Source organism: Mytilus edulis, chromosome 8, assembly GCF_963676685.1.
Source record: "Mytilus edulis chromosome 8, xbMytEdul2.2, whole genome shotgun sequence".
NCBI lineage: Eukaryota > Metazoa > Mollusca > Bivalvia > Mytilida > Mytilidae > Mytilus > Mytilus edulis.
In genome coordinates, this window is record NC_092351.1 from 18,641,031 (window position 1) to 18,663,406 (window position 22,376).

At 32.0% G+C, this 22,376-nt stretch overlaps 1 protein-coding gene across 1 annotated transcript; it reads right to left on the reverse strand.

The window, feature by feature from the left end:
• Nucleotides 1–789: 789 nt before the first annotated feature.
• On the reverse strand, nucleotides 790–22,224 carry LOC139483979 (gamma-aminobutyric acid type B receptor subunit 1-like). The gene is made up of 7 exons (XM_071267697.1): nucleotides 22,060–22,224; nucleotides 12,802–12,939; nucleotides 12,267–12,437; nucleotides 9,415–9,525; nucleotides 3,720–3,908; nucleotides 2,174–2,413; nucleotides 790–810 (listed from the first exon to the last, which is right to left on the reverse strand). Exons 1-7 carry the CDS (start codon nucleotides 22,222–22,224, stop codon nucleotides 790–792), a joined length of 1,035 nt encoding a protein of 344 aa, XP_071123798.1.
• Nucleotides 22,225–22,376: the final 152 nt, after the last annotated feature.

Here is a 22,376-nt window from a genome sequence, read left to right on the forward strand (position 1 = left end):
TATTGGTTTCTCTCCACAGACTACAAAATGCCCCTGTCATCAATAGCAGACGCTATTAGAATTAATTGTTTTGACAGTCTGTCACTATCTAAGTACTGTCTTTGTGTTAATGTAGATTATCTATTAGCATAAGCTTGTACTAGGGTTGATGTTCAAATCATATTATCTTCTAGAAGAGTGTCTTTTATATTGAAAACAAAAAACAAACACAAACAGTAAGTACAAACTCTGTATTAATGACTTAAGGCATATTACCTCATTATTTAATTCATATTTTCAAATCGAATTTCCAAAACTTCCAAGATTTTTTTCTAAATGATGTTACAAGGTTCTTTAGTCAGTAAAGTTGCTCCAGAACTCATCAGACTCAGTTCATTTGTGTGTTTATTTAAGCATTTCATGTATGAATGGTAAGTCATACCTTTTTATCGACATCATTAAAAAAAAAAAAAGATTTTTAATTTAATGTTTGGTGGTGTCAAACATGTACAGCTTACCGGATCTTTCTGCATCATTCTCACAGCCAAATGTAAACAACATTAATGCTTGATACTGTTTTATTTAGTGCTATGTTAAAACGCACTAACGACTTTCAATACATGTGTAAGAGTTGTCTCCCATAGGCGGGTGATGCTAGCGTAGCAGGAGACGCACCATATATCGATTCTTTTGGAGTTCATCCGATTTTCTCAGATTTTGTATATCACTTTAATTTGTGTCTTTTCATTCAATTTCAACATTTGTAAACTACTGTTTTTTGTTTGACTTGAGCCAGGGGCATAGCTGTCGTTAGGCACTACAGGCATGTGCCTACAAATTATTAAAAAAAAAAAAAAAAAAAAAAAAAAAAAAAAAAAATTATTCTACACTTTTCTTACTCTTTACGGCCTTAATCATATGACTTTTAGATTCCTTCCTTGTCAATTTGAGATACACGCGAAGTCATCACAACTCTTTAATCATCGAGTCAAACGACACTGTATATAAATATCTAGTATGTCCTGATTATTGTTGATGATTGAAGAAGTTTGAAAGAATAATTTATGTGCAGACAGTAACTAAGTTAATCGTATTTTAACTATAGAGATCGAGTCAGACATTTACCAGTAGTTGAATTCAGTTGTGAACAAATGTCAGAACCCAAAGAAAAACCCAAACTAAAATATAGAACTATAGACGAAATGTTAAAGAAAATAAGAGAAAGTGAAACACCGATGGACTATGGATGACTTAATAAAACAAAAACTGTTGTCTACAAAGTGGAATGACTCTCACTTATTTAAATTCCCAAGCAGGTAGGTGCATAAATCTATATATAATAAAACATATAATTTGATAAATTCAATTTGTCTTGAATTTAAGTATGAGCAGTGATTGGTGTTTTAAAAAAAGACAGCAAGAAAGTTGACAAAATAACTTAACTCGTGTCATTTTAGAAAAACAAATTTGCATACATAGCCTTGTGTGCACGTTCAACATAAGATATCAATCGTTGCCGTTTGTCATTGATTTTCCGTATTTTTTCTTGAGGGATTGAGATGTTGTTGGTTGGACTGGTATGCTGAAACATCTAATATTTGAAGTAATTCCTGTTAGTTATTATTTTTCCAATGAGATCCATGTATTATATAACATCGGTACATTTCCTTTATATAACAGCAGGAACACAGCATTTTATTTACTCGGTGAATGATTGCAATATATATTTTATAAAGGCTTTACAAAGAAACAAGAAACACAATAGTACATGTACAGTTATTAGTTTGCATCTGTCCAAAGTCAGGAACCTAATGTGCAGTGGTTGTGGTTTATAATTGTTTCTCGTTATTTTATATGGAGTAGACCGTAGATTTTCTGTCCAAATGGTTTTACACTAGTCATTTTTGGGGCCCTTCATAGCTTGTTGTTCGGTGTAAGCCAAGGCTCCATGTTAAAGACCGTACTTAGACCTATAATTATTTTTCTTTTATAAATTGTGACTTATAATGATAGTTGTCTCATTGGCACTCGTATCACATCTTCTTATATCTATATACAATAGTATCATCAAAAGGTTAAATTATGTTAAAAAAAAGTAAGCACCGTTCTCAAAACGAAACCATGACAGGACGGTTATTAACAGGGTCTTGAATATGTTTTAATATTTTTAATTGTTGTTCAACTTAAAACTTACCGATAGACCATCAAAACTCAAATTCTGCATAACACGTCGCAGATCTGCCATAATATATTCTCCATCATCATAATCAAATTGTGAGATGTTATGTGATGAGCTATTTTCTTTCCAGTGTCGTAAAGTTTCTTTGATGGTTAACGCCATGGTCCAAACTGTATCATAGGCACTGGTAGCATATGGACTGAGAGGCACTGTACCATTTATACTTTTGTAATCTGTCAGAAATTTATCTGCCGTCTATAGTTTTTATAATAAAATTAAAAATAGAAATAAAAATAATATGTTCACAGAAATTCAATTTCGAAACTAAACAGACAATTAGTCTTTTTTAGTCTCTGATGCATGATTTTTTTATTATTAATTGGTTTTGGCTTTTAATTAGCTGTCAGTAACTGCGAGTACTCTCAAATCGTATTTTCTTGTTAATTCGACCTGTTGATACCGTTTATAATGCTTTTTTGTTATTTTTTATTTATATGGATCTTGTCTGTACACCAGCTTTGATTATTTGTAATATCTTCAATTTTTCACTTATTCTTACAACATTTGTATAAACTTCAAGATTATAAAAAAAACGGTTTTTTTCTAAAGTGAACATTGATTGGTTCATATTTCTCGGTCATGTCCTGTGTTTGAATTTGTTTGTTAGCTTTTTGGTCATGAATGTTTGTCTCTAATATTTAATTAACTGTGCATTTGTATTCAGATATCGCAGATCAAATTTATTCGTTCATTGTTTAATCATACGTTTTTTGATTGAGTTAAGTCTGCCAATTGATATTTTATCGTATGGTTTTCCCGTTTGAATGGTTTTACACTAGTAATTTTGGGGCCCTTTATAGCTTGTTGTTCGGTGTGAGCCAAGGCTCCGTGTTGAAGGCCGTACTTTAACCTATAATGGTTTATTTTGTGAATTGTTATTTGTATGGAGAGTTGTCTCATTGGCACTCACACCACATCTTCCTATATCTAATTAACAATTATAATGTTTTATGATATTAGGTAGAAAAAAGGAGATGTTGAATGAATTCAATAAGACAACTCCTCATCTAAATAAATAAGCCCTGTATATTTAGGCTTTAGTGTATACTTAACTAAATCCACGATTTAAAAAAAAGATTTTATTTTTTATCTAATAGTAAACAGTATCTTTTGTGATATTTAGGTACATTGCAAATACGTTTTTCGGGTATGTGGCAGTAAAATGTGTCCTCTTTTGAGGCAAACCTATTATTTATTTCACTTTTTTACTAATAAGGCTTAAAAGGATTAACATACATGTAGTAAAATGAGGTTCAATAATACCATCATATAAATTTAAATTAAATTTATTACATCTTTTAGAATAGCAAATTTTTAATCAACCTGATATCCAATGGATATGGCTCTTTCTATAAATGTCAATTTTTCATTGTAATTTTCAGATTTCCGAGAAAGGAAAAAGGTAAAAAGAAAAGTAAAATTACGAAAAAAAAACCGAATAAGAAGAGGATCATTTTAAATTATTTAGATATGTACTGATTTTTTTTTTTATAATACTCACAATGTTTGAAACAGACATTTGGTTATTATTGAATGTATTCAAGCTTGTAACAATGAAATATCCCTCTGTCGCTATCTGTAACTCGGCTACGGTACATTCAGTATCATTTGAGGCTTCCCACCATCTTTCAACGGTTTCTTTTATCAGTATCCATACAAAACGGGAACCAAACATACCATGCTTGTACGCCTAAAAATATTTAAACACATATTTACTTTTCTTTCCTGTATTGAATAGAATGGTATAATTAAGTTGTATGTCAGTCACAGACAAACACAGAAATGCAATAAGTAAATACCCCAAAAAGTATATAAAAATCACCAAACGCCAAGGCAAATTCAAAATGAGAAAGTCCATTGAAACTGACAAAATCAAACACTATCAACCAACAGAGGTATGAACAAGTTGAGAACACGTACCATTTTCCTATCATGGAACAGGCATTTTCAGCAAGAACCCCTGGACCACCAGGATAAACTCAAGTCCGACGAAGGGATTGGCATTTTATCCGTGATAACTTTGATATTTAAGATATAGCCGTTCAGATTTTGTTGTAATTTAGACATTCGCAAAAAAAAAAAGAAAATCACAAAAATACTGAACTCTGAAGAAAATTCAAAAGGGAAAGTCCCTAAATAAAATCAAATGATAAAACACATCAAACGAATGGACAACAACTGTCATATTCCTGAGTTGGTACATGCATTTTCAAATATATCAACAACAGCAACACGAACCCCACCAACAACTGGGGTTGATTTCATGTTCTCCGGAAGGATATGCAGATCTTGCTCCACATATGACACATGTCATGTTGTTCAAGTTATTACAAAGCCGGTATATATCTAACTCGGTGGGTCACATTCGTGAAAAGGGAACGGGATTGTAGTTACGACATAAGGAACATATCCGATATCATCTGTATAACGGATACTTCATCACGGTCAACCAACACGTGATGGCGTCCGTAAATAAAGGCAACAGTAGTATAACGCTTTTCGAAATTCATAAATCGATTGAGAACAAATCCGGGGTTTCAAACTAAAACTGAGGGAAACGCATCAAATATAAGAGGAGAAATACGACACAACAGAAACACACCATTAAAATGTTGCACACAGAAAAACGTTCTATAATATAACAATGGCAATTTTCCTGACTTGGTACAGGTCATATACGAAGTGATGATTTCAAATTCACCATTTGAAACTGTTGGTTAAAAAATAAAAAGGTCACAATTTGGAAACTGAAATCATCTTTTTTTGTCATAACGTTTTGCTTTTACACGCAAAACCCATTAAAAAAACCCCCAGAAACCTACAATTTAATTGTTTGTACATTATCTGTAATTATACCACTGGTCTCGACAGCTTTGAAGTACTAAAGCTAAACGAAAAACGCTATTTCATAGCTAGTATGGTTTCGGCTCTCATTCAGAGTTCAAGATCATAATGTGACCTGTTTGATTTAAAGTTGCTATAATCAGGATCATTTACAGTTTATACTAGACGAAAGCCTTTCAATTAGTTTTGAGAACGCAACTACAACGAGTGTAATATATATTTTTTTCAATTACAGTATTAACATATGGATTCATTGTGATTATTTCCGCCTAGCGTCTTTTGTTGTTTGGATAGGAACATTTTCTCAGCTTTCTTGTGATCTATGAGTTTTTAATAGTAAAATCAACAATATTTAATATACACAAATGTTTTACAAGTAATTTTATATTAATCTAACCTGGCAGAAAACCTTTCTAGCTGCAACTTCAGAAAAACCTCCAATTATGACTCGAATATCCGCTCGCTAGAAAAAAAAGGTAGAAGTGTGTTTGATGTACCATATTTGTCTTACTCTTTTATCGGCATTGTTCATTGTCGTTGGTAAAATAGTTATTCTAATGCAATTATGTTGTAACAATTGTTCTGATTGGATGACAGCAAGCGTAAAATTCTCTATGATCTCCTTGTCTGTAACTAAGGAAGCCGACATTTTGAATTTCGCAATGTATTGACATGTTATTTCCACAATAATAAACACAAAACTCACTTGTTGCGCCTAAAAATTTTCCTTTTATCAAATTTTATTACATTCTGAAGCGGCACAGAAGCCAGAAAACGCACGGTGTTTATGTTTGACGCCGGAAGCATACCTATGACGTCACCTAGTGTAGGGACCAAAGAAGATAACATCTTTTCGCGGAATTTTCTTTAATGAAGGTTTTACACTGAAATAATGATTGAAATTTAATTATGAACTTGTTTTGCATTAGAATAGAGATAACTGTATTGTATTTGAGCATTGCGGACGTCCATCGGTAGTTTTACTGTCGCAAATACCCGTTTACCTGTCTCCGCTCCGCGTCGCCAGGTAAACTAAATTTGCGACAGTAAAACTACCGATGGACGTCCTTAAAGCTTCAAATACAATACAGTTATCTCTTAATTGTTGTACTTTAATTTCAGAACGTATGAATATTTTGGCCGTACGCGTACGGTCTGGACCGTATGCGTACTTTTTCAAAATACTCATATTGTCGGGCCGTAGGCGTACGGTCTGACTAATATTAAGAACTTGGTCAAGTTTATTAGATACAACTGAATATTACAGATCAACATAACTTAACTCTCAAATTAATATAAAAAAGTTCGATTGTAATTGAAATTATAACTTTATAACTATTTAAAACAAGAATGTGTCCAAAGTACACGGATGCCCCACTCGCACTATCCTTTTCCATGTTCCATGGACCGTGAAATTGGGTAATAATCTAATTTGGTATTAAAATTAGAAAGATATATACTATAGGGAACATATGTACTAAGTTTCAAGTTGATTGGACTACAATTTTATCAAAAACTACCTTGACCAAAAACTTTAACCTGAAACTCCCACTTTCATTTTCCATGTTCAGTGGACCGTGAAATTGGGGTCAAAAGTCTAATTTGGCTTTAAAATTAGAAAGATCATATCATAAGCAACAAGTCTACTAAGTTTCAAGTTGATTGGACTTCAGCTTCATGAAAAACTACCTTGACCAAAAACTTTAACCTGAACGGACGGACGGACGCACAGACGAACCGAGCCACAGACCAGAAAACATAATGCCCCTCTACTATCGTAGGTGGGGCATAAAAATCACACTAATCGACTCTGTGAAATCAATCTCTTGTATTTAGTATATCGATCAGTTATACATCAATTGAATTATGATCACTGAAATTGAAGATTCTGAAGTAAGTATAATATGGGAGGACAGTTATTTTAGAATGTTTAGCAACTTTACAAAAAAAATGCAAATGCAAAGGAACATGCATGAACTGAAAAAATCTACATTTTTAAATGTAAAAAATATTATTTGTTGTAGCAAGTGTCACCTTGGGCGAGTGTACCAAAATATGATTCAGATATACAATTATACAAATGTTTAATTTCAATTGTTCATTTGTTCAGTTTATCCATCTAATTGTAATAATAACAATGTGTAAAACTAAAAATAAAGATTGTGATAACTTGTTTAAATATAACCCATATGATCCAATCACATGTACGGTCAGCTCGTACTAGACCATACGCGTATACTCATACCGTCCGACCATACGCGTATGGTCAGACCGTACCAGTATACGTATACGGTCCGGACCGTACGCGTACGGTCCAAATACTCATATGGTCTGGAACATATACATACTATTCAACAAATGGATCGAGTGATGTTTATCAACTAACAACTAACCAAATTGACAAATGGTTCTGAAATAATGCTTGTCATGTACCATTGTACAAAACGGGAACGAGAGCAAATATAATTTTTTTTATTGAGAGCCTCAGTATTGAGAAAAAAGTAAAATCACAAAAATACTGAACTTAGAGGAAAATCAATTCGGAAAGTCCATAATCACATGGCAAAATCAAATAACAAAACGCATCAAAAACGGATGGACAAGACCTGTCATATTCCTGACTTGGTACAGGCATTTTTGAATGTAGAAAATGGTGGATTAAACCTGGTTTTATAGCGCTAACCCTCTCAATTTAATGACAGTCTCATCAATTTCCGATATATTTACATTGATGCGTTAAATAAACAGACACAATAAATAAAATAGTCAAAATATGGGTACATCAGTCATCATCGTATAACAATTTTAAAAGGAACAATTTAACAGAACACAAAAACATCTACTATCTACGAACACATTCATTGATTTGAGTGTCTGACGTCAGAAAATTTTAAACGTCACATAAATTTGTCGTTCAATGTGCATACAAACAATTTTAAAATTTACATAGGAATGTTAGCATACAGGGTTAAAAAATCAAAAGTATGTAAGAATAAATGTCAGAAATAGACCGAGATTTAAACTAGTCGAAAAGTTATATATAGAATTTATAAGAATCCAAAAATAGTTAATTCCACTACTGAATGATTTTGACGTTTGTGGTTCAACGTATATTGTAATTCATAATAGAAATATATCATAATGACATATAATAGAACAATATCATACTGACGGGATCTTTTAAAGTACAGAGTCACGTTATAAGAACAAAAGAAATACAAAAAGTCGCATATACAAACCAAACCATCAAAAAATGAAAGCCAATACAAACACATTGACGAGATGTATAAGTACTGAGCCACGTGAAACGGATATCACATAAAACCATTCAACAGTAAAGGTAATATTAATAATAGAACAAAGACAAATGAAAGGACTATAAAACACGTTGTTAAGATGATAAACAACATCAGTACGCAGAATCTATACATCAAGACCATCGTGTATTATTTGAGAAGTTGATACGGAATATTTATCAACAAGGGCTTGGTACCTTCCGATGAACTTTTTGAGAAAAAGGACGAGACGTTCTGTGACATACCCCTGGTTCATCAACTTGCTTCTCAGACACTGATGACGTTTTACAAAGTCTGAGTAGGAGCTGCAAGCTCTTGAGTATCGAATAAGTTGGGAAATATATATCCCATATGCAGGTGAAGTTAGTATATTGCTACTAAGGTGGGGGAAATTTATAATTTCAAAATTAAAATCGTCTGTGTAAGTCAAATTCGAGATATAAGTCTAAAAATGAGGCGGAGGAAGCCGTGGAACCCAATCAGAAAAGTTCGGATTGTTAATGGAAAGAACATCATCAATATATCTAAAAGTGAAATTAAATAATCTGGCTTCTTTGATCCTCTTGTTTTTGACAAGTGTCTGGAGGAACTCCGATTCATATGAAAATAAGAAGACGTCGGCAAGAAGAGGCGCACAGTTTATTCCCATAGGAGAGCCCTAGATAGAATAGCATTCGCGTCTTAACGAAATGCGTTTTTAATGTTTTAAATCAAATTGTTTTTAAACTGAATACTCACTGTTAAAATTGACCAGATAAAGACGATTGCGAATGACTATATGTAGCTAGCTTCTAAATGGCTATTCATATGGACTAAGTTACAGTCCACACAACATCAATACCAATCAAGTGCTTGCTCTAGTTTATTCGAAATCACAAAGGTTTGATCGATTTTAGAAAGAAGAAAAAAACGTGTTCTTGACACACTTTACTTTTCTCATTTACGGATTTCTGCAGACATTTATTAATGCATGTGGCTTAACCATATTTATTTTAATTTGTCTCTTGCTAATTTGATCACAGTGAATTGAGAATTTGAAAAAAATGAAAAAAATACCTGAAGTTCTAGGATTTTTGATGATATTTCGGTTTCTTTGGTGTTGAATGAAACTGATCTTTTGATTGTTATTTTATTCTCCTCTAATATTTTTGCAAGTCCATCAATAGCCTGAAAACATAAAGAATAAAACATAGATTCAAAATAAAAATAAGGACATTTTTCAATGAGACAATTATCCACAGGACCAAAGAAAAAAAATTACTGCATCATGGCCGACAAATAATAAACAGAATCAGAAATCCTAGTCTTCAAACCTTATATAGAAAGTAAAAAAGATGTTCTACTCAAAATTCACTAAATACGAGATAAAACTCAGTATTTCTTTTACAATTTTGCAGCCACCGCATTGTTTATTACAAGTAAACTAGAGGCTCTTAAGAGCCTGTGTCGCTCACCTTGTTCTATGTGCATATTAAACAAAGGACACAGATGGATTCATGACAAAATTGTGTTTTGGTGATGGTGATGTGTTTGTAGATCTTACTTTTCTTAACATTCTTGCTTTTAACAATTATCTCAATTTATAATGAACTTGGCCATTAGTAACAGAGGAAAATATTTTGTTAAAATTTACAAAAAATTACAAAATTTACAAAATTATTAAAAATTGACTATAAAGGGCAATAACTCCTTAAGGGGGTCCATGTTGACTTATTTGTGGATCATACTTTGCTGAACATTATTGCTGTTTACCGGTTATCTCTATCTATATAATAATATTCAAGATAATAACCAAAAACAGCAAAATTTCCTTAAAAATTACCAATTGAGGGGCAGCAACCCAACAACCGGTTGTCAGATTCATCTGAAAAATTCAGGGCAGATATATCTTGACTTACAAAACAATTTAACCCATGTCTCAATTGCTCTTTTAAAATGTTTTGGTTTCAGAGTTATAAGCCAAAATCTACATTTTACCCCCTATGCTCTATTTTTAGCCATGGCGGCCATCTTGGTTGGTTTGCAGGGTCACCGCACACATTTTTTAAACTAGATATCTCAATGATGATTATGGCCAAGTTTGGTTTAATTTGGTCCAGTAGTTTTAGAGGAGAAGATTTTTGTAAAAGATTACAAAAAATTACGAAAAATTGATAAAAAATGACTATAAAGGGCATAACTCCTTAAGGGGTCAACTGACCTTTTTAGTTATTTAACTTATTTGTAGATCTTACTTTGCTGAAAATTATTGCTGTTTAGAGTTTATCTCTATCTATGATAATATTCAAGATAATAGTCAAAAACCGGTATAATTTCCTTAAAATTGCCAATTCAGGGGCAGCAACCCAACAACCAGTTGTCCGATTCGTCTGAAAATTTCAAGGCAGATAGATCTTGACCTTATAAACAATTTTACCTCCATGTCAGATTTGCTCTAAATGCTTTGGTTTCAGAGTTATAAGCCAAATTCTACATTTTACCCTTATGTTCTATTTTTAGCAATGGCGGCAATCTTGGTTGTTTGGCCGGGTCACGCTACACATTTTTAAAACTAGATACCCCAATGATGATTGTGGCCAAGTTTGGTTCATTTTGGCCCAGTAGTTTCAGAGGAGAAGATTTTTGTAAAAGTTGACGACGACGGACGACGACGCCGGACGCCGGACGCAAAGTGATGAGAAAAAAACCACTTGGCCCTTCAGGCCAGGTGAGCTAAAAATCTGTTGTACCTTAGCTGAATCATATAAACTTACCAGATCAATAGAAATATCTTATGAAATAAGAGAGATTATGATAAACATATGTAATATCAAATTTGGGAAAAGGGAGGGGGTATTGTCATGCTTGAATTAGTAATATAAAGTTTCAAATGTCACCGTGTTGACTATTGCTTTCAATGTATCTAAATGCTTGAGGCAGTAGATATATTAAGAAATGAAAAAGTTCAAAAAGACAATCAACAGCCAATGAAACTTTATATATAGAATCAACGCTATCGCAACAAGAAGTTCTCTTTGTAAGTACTGTGAAATAAAAGTTGTTTTTTTATTTCATAAGTGTTGTTCATGCTTATACTGATAAAACACCCAGTGTTGCATTGAATAATTTTAAAATCAATTGTATGACATAAATAAATCGTAACGATGTTTTCATTTCCAGGGAGAATTATAATCAAAAAATATAATAGAATAACTAACGTCATATCTTTTCAGTATTGCACATTTCGCCTTCTAGGTGGTGTTTTTTCTTCTGTAAAAAATACATTGCTTCAAAGAATTCAAAGACATTACGCATTTGTACGTGATAATATCAGATTTTATTTCAATAAGCGAAAATAGGGAATTGTGTCTTTTTTCAATAGTTTTCTGCAATTTGTTTACATCTGTTTCTTCCATATTTTAATAAAAATTGTTTTCCGAGTGTATTTAGTGAAAAATATTTAATACGCCATTGAGACAACAAATGAAAAAAAGACAAATCGTTAGGCTGTAAAATAAGCCGATTCCCGTACAGCCTTGGTATACCAAAAAAATAGAAGAAAACTTTTGAAAAGCCATCAGGCAACACATATAAAACAAACTATGAAAAAAAAAGACTTATCCTCGTTGAAAAACAATATTGGTTGAATTTCATGATAGATCTACAAAGTAACATGTTTTCTTTATGTGTGTTTTTCGAAAAGTGTGAACCAGGAATTCCGTATTTTTAGGATTTTACTTTTTTCTCAAATTTATATAAAGTGAGACACGTAATATCGTTTTGTAAATATAATGATATATCTCTTAAAAGGTCAAGTAAAATGTGTAACTAAAGATGGTACCCCTTATGCATAAGTATTCATAATGAGATATAAATAAATGATAATTATATATAAACAACATAATTAACAACTCTTTTATATTACCTACAAGATAGAACATTTCCTTATTCTCATATATAGTAGCTACAGTATCCCATTTAAAATGTTGAATAAATAATTCTCTCGCTGGATTGTTAGACGAATCAGTTGACGCCAGTCTGAAGAAAGTTTTGTATTTTTCTCTTTCGCTTAATGCTGGAGAGGTTGATGCATAGGAAACCTAAAAAAAGTTTTTAGCTTATGTCATTAAATGTCCGATAACGATATTAATGCACACAAAGCGCGTTGATATACTGTACAGGTTTCAGTTAACACTACATAACCGTGTTCATTCGTAAATAGTGTTAAAATTTTATGTTAAAATTCATTCTATATATTTATAAATAAGCTCTTACTAAATGTTCGTGGGTTAGTGTATGTTATATGTTCTTGTCTGATTACCATTTAAAAAAACCATGGGTAGGTTAAAGCCACGGTTCGTGTATGAAGCATTTACATATCCAAGTTCAGGTTCAATCTTCATGTCTATGTTTACGATAGACTTTGGTGTTCTGAAGAAACGTTAATTTCGGCGAATAACTTACTAATATCAAATTCCAGTATGGAGACAGCTCTGCCAAAGTTTCTGTCACCTCTGAACATGCGCCTCCCATGACCATAAGTATCTGTGGTTTTCGATATATCAAATCCAGAAGTGCGTCTGTTGCTACACCTGGATCACACTATAAAAATTAAATCAAAAAAATACTTAACTCCACGGAAAATTCATAAAGTAAAACCTCTTATCAAATGGCAATATCAAAAGCTCAAACACATCAAACGAACGGATAATAACTGTCATATTCCTGACTTGGTACAGGCATTTTCTTATGTAAAAAAAAAAAAAATGTGGATTAAACCTGGTTTATTAGCTAGCTTAACCTCTCACTGTATGACAGTCAAATTCCATGATATTGACAATGATGTGTGAACAAAACAAACAAAAACAATAGGTAATATTTAAATAGGGGTATTGCAGTAAATTGCAACATTTTGTTATAATTTCAATCACTATAAAAAACAAATAAATATGTAGCAAAGAAGCACAAAAAGGCATACAGACAAAGCTCATTCGCAAACAAAATAAAGACAAGAACACAAAAACGTACCATAGCACAATGACACAATGAGGGGATGTACAAGTACAGACCGACGTCGTATATTTCAAAGAAACACTAAAAGGCATATAAACAAAGCATATAAGCAAAAATGAATGACAATAATACACAAATTATCATGGAACAATAACACAATGACAGGATGTATAAGTACAGAGCCACGTCATATTGATCAAACAGACTAAACAGTTAAAATAAACATTAAAGAAAAACAATATATCATGTTTTCCATTTGCATCATTTAGAATAATTTTATAAGACAATGACAAAAACCGAGGAACACGCGTACGGTAGATCGATAAATACACCTAGAAGCGATTAAAGTAAAATGAATTTTTGAATTTTTGAAAAGAAATAACATGTATTCCTTCGAGTAATTCCTGATGTATATACAATCAATAAAGAGTGGAACTAATTGTACTAAGGTCTAGTTAGCGACCTTTTGATTTAATATTTTAAAATCGAACCTATCGTTCTTTGCCGGAAATGAGTTTAATTGATGCTATATTAACAGTTAAATCTAACTAGATAAATTCGTATCTTGTTAGAATTTAAGAAAAAAAGCGTTCATGTCAATTTTTAACGAGATTTGATTGACAAAAATTAATTACATTTTCTCGTTCGGATGAATTTTAATACATTTATCCAAAAATCATCAAATAAACTACTAAATATACTTCCAATCGTATCATGTCTTAATGTTAACACGAGTTTTTGAAACTGATTGCTTTTATAGGTTCAATAAGGTCAAACTAAGTGTCAGTCATGTTCATTTAATGTACTTTTTGTCGATACAGTTTGGCACATTTCTCATTAAACGTATATTCGTATAGGCGCCATCGAAACCTTTTCACTTGTTTGTTGAAGGTTCATTTAAATGATTCATGTAATTTCTTACTCTGTGCTGCATCGATAAGTTCAAATCAACCGCTTTAAAAAGACTACAATAACTTGCATTGCAGATGAACAAATACAAGCCAAATATATTTTCATTTTGGGTTCATAATTTATTACTCATATCTTAATCATGTTCATTCAAAAGCATGCCACTAATAGCAAAACTTGGGTTATTGATTGCACATAACTGTAAATAGTTATCAAAGTTACCAGGATTATAATTTATTACGCCAGACGCGCGTTTCGTCTACATAAGACTCATCGGTGACGCTTAGATCAAAATAGTTGTAAAGCCAAACAAGTACAAAGTTGAAGAGCATTTAGGACCCAAAATTCTAAAAAGTTGTGCCAAATACGAAATAGGGAAAATGAAATCATTTTTGATAATGATTAAACCAGTTTATTTTAGAATCCTTATAAACTGTCATTACTGTATGCTATATTTGTACTAAATGTTCCGATTTGGAGCTAGCTATATTATAGAACCTATGGAAATGAATAATATCATCACACGTGTTAAAGCATTGCAAATTTTGCATTTTGCAATATACACCGCAACAGACACCCGTAAAAGAGGTGCGAAAGATACCAGAGGGACAGCGTAACCTGATATATGTTTCACTAATTGCATAGTTTTCAAATTATCTCAATGAGTTTTTTTTATCTATAAATTTGACCGCGACGCCATTCACGTTTTTATCATTATTTACTCCTTTTTAAAATTAAATTATAAGGATTAGCTGTAATATGTTTTTCTGTCTATTCGTAATAACATACAAAATTAGGTGCTCACTTTTAAATAACCCACCACGCGAATAATCTTTTAAAAGATTATAATACAGACGCTACAGATCCTATGAATTATAAAGGTGATAGTCTGCTATAATACATCAGTACATTTTACGGTGCGTTCATTAGTTAGAGGATCGTGAACTATTTAGGGAACAACCACATATTATTTAACAAACAAAACTGCTTTAGGGGAAGCACTTCGTCTGGGGACAATATGTTTTCAATGAATCGTGCAATTAAGAATCATGCTCAACTTTTTGTGCTTTTCATAGACTTTCCAATTTGTTGACAGAGACAAATATTTCATTAATATATATATATATAGATGGTTGCATTACCAAGTCTATAAAGAACATTTAACAACAGTTCAGAATGGAAAATTTACTGGCTAGTTTTCATGTAAAAACTTCTGAGAAACAAGGCGACGAAGTTTCGGTTTCAATGCATGTTTTCAATGTTTATAAATGATCTGATAGCTCAAGCTGAATGAATTGAATATTGACATTGAAACCTTGGACAGGAAATTATCACCTAATGCAGACGACATGGTTGCATTACATGATCGGAAGAAATCAATTAAAAGTTGCTAAACAGTATATTAAATGCTTATGTGTTATATTATTATTTATCGAAAAATTTACCAAAATCACAGGAGCAGTCAAAAAAAGGTAAAACAGCACTTTGGAAAATAATTTCTAAAATTCAAATAATTCAAGAGATTTAAACCTTTCAATTCATATGTAGTACTAAACTAGTCTACATCTGGACTTTGAAGAGCTGAACGTTTAAATTCATTGAGATTGTTTAGAAACGATTTATAATGTACTATATTTGACCTTTAAACAAAATTTGATTCGAGTGTCACTGATGAGTCTTTTGTAGACGAAACGCGCGTCTGTCATAAATATAAAAGTTCAGTTCTAGTATCTATGATGAGTTGGGTATCACCAGTCCAGTAGTCAGCACTTCTGTGTCGACTTGAGTTATCATTGATATGTTCATAATTAAAAATTAACTGTTAACAAAACTTTGAATTTTTGAAAAAAACTAAGGCTTTACTACCTCAGGAATGGATTACCTTAGTGTATTTGGCAAAACTTTTAGGAAATTTCGGCCCTCAATGCTCTTCAACTACGTACTCTATTTGGCCTTAAAACATTTTTGATTTGAGCGTCACTGATGAGTCTTTTGTAGACGAAATGCTCGTCTGGCGTAAATATAAAATTTGAGTCCTGGTATCTATGATGAGATTATTTACCTTCTGGGATTTAATATTTTACACCATTTATTTGTATTTATTTAGTTTCCGGCTGGATTTAGAGTCACAACAGCTATTGAATTTGAAAAGTGATTTGTAGCGTTGCTTTCATGAAAATTGTACATATTATGTAAACCTAGTATTATTATGAATCTTTTGAAGTATAGATAAAAAGAGGACAAAAGCAAAAGGGGGCAAAAATGAGAGGTACATTGAAACTGAATTCAAGTCGAATGTAAACTGACAATGCCATGGTTTAAAATTGTTAAAAGACAAACAGATTAGCAATAGTACGTATACACAAAACACAATTTAGAAAACTATCAATTGGGTAACACGACCGACACCGAAAACTGGTGGTATCACTAATCGTAGGTGCTCTTAAAGGGAAAGCAGGTCCTGCTCCACACGTGGCACCATTTGTGTTGCTTATGTAAGTACAAACCCGGTAATGAATCTTATTCGGTTGGTCACATTCAGGAAAAGGGGGATAGGATTGTAGTTAAGGAACATATCCATTGTGAAACGGATATACCAAAACGGTCATCCAACTCATGATGGCGTCTGTAAAACTTACAGAGGAATTATTCAACCTTCAACACTTGGAAGTTGGTTTTATAGCTTCGTTGTTAGTATCAACCCTCTAACAAGAAAACCATGATAGGAAACACAAGTCTGGTATATCGTATTAACTGGGAGATATGTACCCCGTATACAGGCGCTGCTTGAATGTTGCCACATAGAAATGGAAATTTAACAATAAGAAGAACAAGTCATCGCTTTTAACGTAAAGATTTGTTGTAAACCGACCCTCATTGTCAATTTCTATTTGTAAGTCAAGCTATCAGAGAGCCTTAACTATATCTGTTATCTCAAATTCTTAATTTTGAATTATTTAGTGAGAGTATATCATCTATATAGCGAAAAGTAAATTCAAAGGATAGTGCTAACATCTTTATTTTCTTCCTAAGAAGTTCATGTATGATATCAGCTTCATATGAATAAAGGACGAAATCGGCAAGAGGACACAGTTTGTTAAGTTGGGAATGCCAATTGTTTGATCACGTCCTCCAAACGGAACAGCTATATTGTCAGTCAAGAAATTAAGCAGCTTGATTTCAGTGTCAGAAAATTGTTTGTTTGAATCAGAGTATTTGTTTATGACAATGTCGGATTCATCTTTCCCTAAGACATAGGTGATACCCTTTTTACGAAACATTTTATTTATCTTTTAGTTTGGAATCGGGAATATTTGAGTAAAGTGAAAACAATTCAAACGTCTTTATACTATTGCAAGATTAAAGAGTCTTAAATTGAATGTACCCTCAAGAATCTTTTGATATTTTAGTATCCACATCTGATTAACGCTACCTCTAGAGTAGGTTGTTTCACAATAATTACAAGCCCGGATCGGCAATCAACCTATGATCCAAATATTTTTTTAATGTGTGAATGAGGAAAATAATAGTTTGAACTTGGTTTAACAGATAATGGATAGTAAATCCCTTCTAGTTTGTAAGAGCGATAATAATATTGCTTCTCAAAAGCACAAAAGTTATACAATTCGGAAGGTTCGAGTCTGTGTACGCATTATTCGCCATACACATATTCATGTTTTAAACTTCGCAACATAGATAAAAGCTATAAATAGTAAAACAGAATATACATTAATGATAAATACAAATTACATCCAAACTAAACGAATATTCCAATGACTTAAAGACGTGTAAAAAAGGAGGCAGATTGTAATATTTTGGATTGATATAGTAAGTTTGAAAGGATCGAAGTTCCTTTATCTTTATAGCAGAGGATAAATACTTATCCTTATATTTCTATTGATGCCTGGACCTATATTGATTTTACTCCTACCTTTGAATCGTTGACTAACAGTTCAATTTTGTAATGGTTCGAAGCTTCATTAAAATGTTTTTCCGCTATTTTTGCAGCAATTAATTCTGAAAACCCCATCCAATCCGGTCTTCTACCATCTATATCAAATAAACTTCCAATTTTTATAACAATGTTAGAGCACGTTTCGTTATCAATTAAACTAGAACTGCATGAATGTCCTAAAATTGACTGATTTAGAACAGTTACGTGAATATATATGCAAATTATCCAATTTAACAGTGCTCGATTTTGATACCAGTTCCCATTGATTTCAATTTTACACATGATATTCAAGTTGAAACAGTTGATTTACTTTGTAATATGAAGGAAAAATTGCACTTTCACTTTCACCAGGATTGTACGCAATTGGATTAACGTTCAGCTTCCTTGCTTTAGTAGTATTAGTTATATATTAAAAAATGATTTTTTTTGTCCACTAAAAATATTTAAAAATTCCAATCACGTAGATTTTGTACCTCGGATCATTCAGAAATAGTATAGTAAGCCTGATATATTCAATAGGAAACCTGTTTTGGTAATTTCACACGACACAATAAACTAATCCAGATGAAGAAAGCTGTAAGCAGACCCGACATTCTCATTAAGAAACATAGTATTGTTCCTCAGTCATCTTCATTGGCGGTTTTGTCTGATAGTATCAAAGTTGACAACATGAAAATACAATTTAATCAAAAGACACAAGACACTTCAATTATAATTTAAGAGTTTGTGTTTAAGATTTATCCATGATAGGGAAGAAAATTGAATTGATTTAAGCTTTGTTTGTCGTATTAACGGACAAGCGACACTATGAATGTATTTAAGTCAATATCCAATTTAGAAGCGATGGTATCATTGACATTGTTTCTATAATCTTCTTCATTTTGATTCAATGTATCCTCGGTTGCACTGATGATCATCACAAGAATTGCCTATTTAGTTTGAATGCATTACTCCAAATTTATTCATTCGCATTCTTTATAAAGAGCTGCAGCTTTAGTAGTGGAAATACTGTAAGTATTTAAATTCGACTCTATTTCAATTGTGAACATGAACACTTTTCAACTTTGACGTTAACTTAAAAAAAATGACGATAGACAATTCCTATAGTAGGTATTTCATACACGTATAGTTTAGCTTCGAGAACAAAATGACGATATACACCCCTATAGTAGATATTTCATACACGTATAGTTTACCTTCGAGAAAAAATGACGATATACACTTCCTATAGTAGGTATTTCATACACGTATAGTTTAGCTTCGAGAAAAAAATGACGATATACACTTCCTATAGTAGGTATTTCATACACGTATAGTTTAGCTCCGAGAAAAAAGGACGATAGGCACTTTTTATAGTAGGTATTTCATACATGTATAATTTAGCTTCTAGAAAAAATTAGTATTAAATGTCACGAATGATTTGTGTTTGCTTTTTATAATAGTCAAGTGATTAAAACGTTTTCTTCTGACTTCATTTTAGGTCAAAACGCAGTGGATTTTACTGTATAAAAAAAGTCCTTTATCTCTATTTATTCTTAAATATACTGAAATGATTGTACCTTTATTTATGCAGCCAAAAAAACAAAACAGAAAAATGTATATGTACAGTTGCGCATGTGATAAGATTTGACAAAAACAGCCATAATTGTTACATGGATGGAGAGTTGTCTCATTGGCACTCATACCACATCTTGCTTTATCTATTGATGTTTCTGTGAGTAACTGCTACAATACTTGTATCTGTCATTCAATGTATTTTATATCGTGTAATCTAAAATGCCTGTACCAAGTCAGGAATATGACAGTTCTTGTCCATTCGTTTTTGATGCATTTTGTTATTTGATTTTGCCATGTGATTATGGACTTTCCCAATTGATCTTCCTCTAAGTTCAGTATTTTTGTGATTTTACTTTCTACCTCAAGGGTCGTCAGTTCGACTGTCTGGGTTATATGTATTTGCCCAGCCACATTCGCTGTGTAAGTTAGTTATTATTTGAAAACTAATGTAGAGAAATTGCTAGTCTTTTCGAATGTTAATTTTCTCCTTTTAATTCAAATATGTAATACCATTAAATCATAGTACGTCGTATCCAGTTGCACGTCTAATTTGGTTGCATATGAAAAAGGGTCGAAAGAAATATTCCCTTGAATTTGACAATTGTAGGAAACTAATCATATATTTCATCGCGTTATATAATTTCTGAGTTTAACATGTATCTTGGGAGTTTCAATTTAGCATCATTTATTTTTTATTTGTTTTTTTCTACATAATATAATGGAAACTTGAGGTTATATGGTTAATAAAGCTTGTACACACAAACAATTGGGTGAAATTTGACAGGTTATCTTCCAGTGATGGTTACTATTATCTTATATGCGATAACATATGGCCAGTGATGTTGTTTTTTTTTATCTTATATGCGATGAATTTAATTGAAACTTTATTCGTGCCTAAGTATTTCTTTATTTGAATCAAAGATAAACTCTAAAGATTAATTATTGGATAAAAAGGCAAATTTACCAATACTTATAGATGTAAAAAATGAAGGTACAAGTATAACACCTCATAAGAGCCTAAACGAAAATCTGCATTACCCATCAATCATCTCGTTAGCCCATTTTCAGAACCTGCCTACGAATATGCATAAGATAAGAAATTGTGTATGACATCCTCACGAAAGGTTGACATTAGACTGATTTGTGTGTTCTCTTTACGCCCTATCAAAAGTATAAAATAATAGATATGTGTTGTATCGATAACTTACATAATATGGCTTTATATATAATTTTGTTTCGGAATAACCTCAAATTTGACGGAATATGTTTTTTTTTATGTGTTATTTCGTGCGCATTAACAAATAATTCTTACATAATTAAAAAAAGAATTGAGACAATATGGATTAATTTTTTTCTTAAATTGTGTTTACTACGGGTATGTGTTACTGCTATTTACAACACTTTTATTTGACAAGTAACGAAGCAAGCATGGAAATAGATACCTCAATCGCTCCTTGTGCTGGATTTAAACGCGTAATTAGTAGATGCTACTTCACTCTTTAACAGTAAATATGCATTAAAAGGTAGAGGCGATTACAAATACCACATAACAAGAATAATATATGAAGAAGACCTGAGTATGTTTTACAGAACTCTTATAGTTTCAGATTACAATTGAATGACGACGTATTTACATTGTTTTAGTTTATTGACAGGCAGCCAATCAAAGGTAATGATTACAAAGCTTTTACAACTGTATTTGCTATAACGCCATTTACATTACATTACGTTGTTGAAATAACTTCAAACAGTTATCATTCATATATCATAATGAGATCTATAAAATATATAACACATTCGGTATACTGCCCATATGTATCATCTGATAGGAGCGAAAGAAAATTAATAAAACGAAAAACGAAACAATGTACGTCTAAGATGAATGAACCCCAGAACTTATGTTTTGTAACTGTTCTTAAGTTTACCTAATCCTTTGGAAGAGTATCAAATCATGTGACTGAATCTAAACAATATGCAACCAAGAGTGAACAAAATTATCACGAGTCAAAAATGTTCAAAATAAGAAGAATAATTTAACGAGTTTCAGATGTTTTCGACTTCATAATTCATAATTTATACTACGAAAATAATAATCAGGATTGTTCAGAGTATAGCCTTATATTTGACTCTAGCTTAAGGGATCTCTCTTCATATTTACTAAAACAGAAATCTTATAGGATCTCTCTTTATATTTACTGAAACAGATATCTTATAGTATACGTCGAATTGAAATTCAGGTAACTATTTTATATTCCAACATGAATACATGCATTAAGAAAAAGTCTTACCTTTGAATCATTGGAAACCATGTCTAGCATGTACTCGTCTAAGACTCTGTTCTCATTAACATGTTTTAAAGCAACTTGCACAGCCTTATATTCTGAAATAGCATTTTGTTTTCTGGTCGAATCTATTTCGAAAAGTCCACCTATTCGAAAGATATTGTTTGTCATCATATTAGCAGTATAACTATTATTGGTGTTCACTGATAACTGTTTTCCATAGAGCTGCAGAAAACTTGATCCGCACTGGTTAAAAGTTTCATAACAAGATCGTTCGCTAGTTGTTGAATTAAAAACCGCAAAACTTATAAAAAAAATTTTAT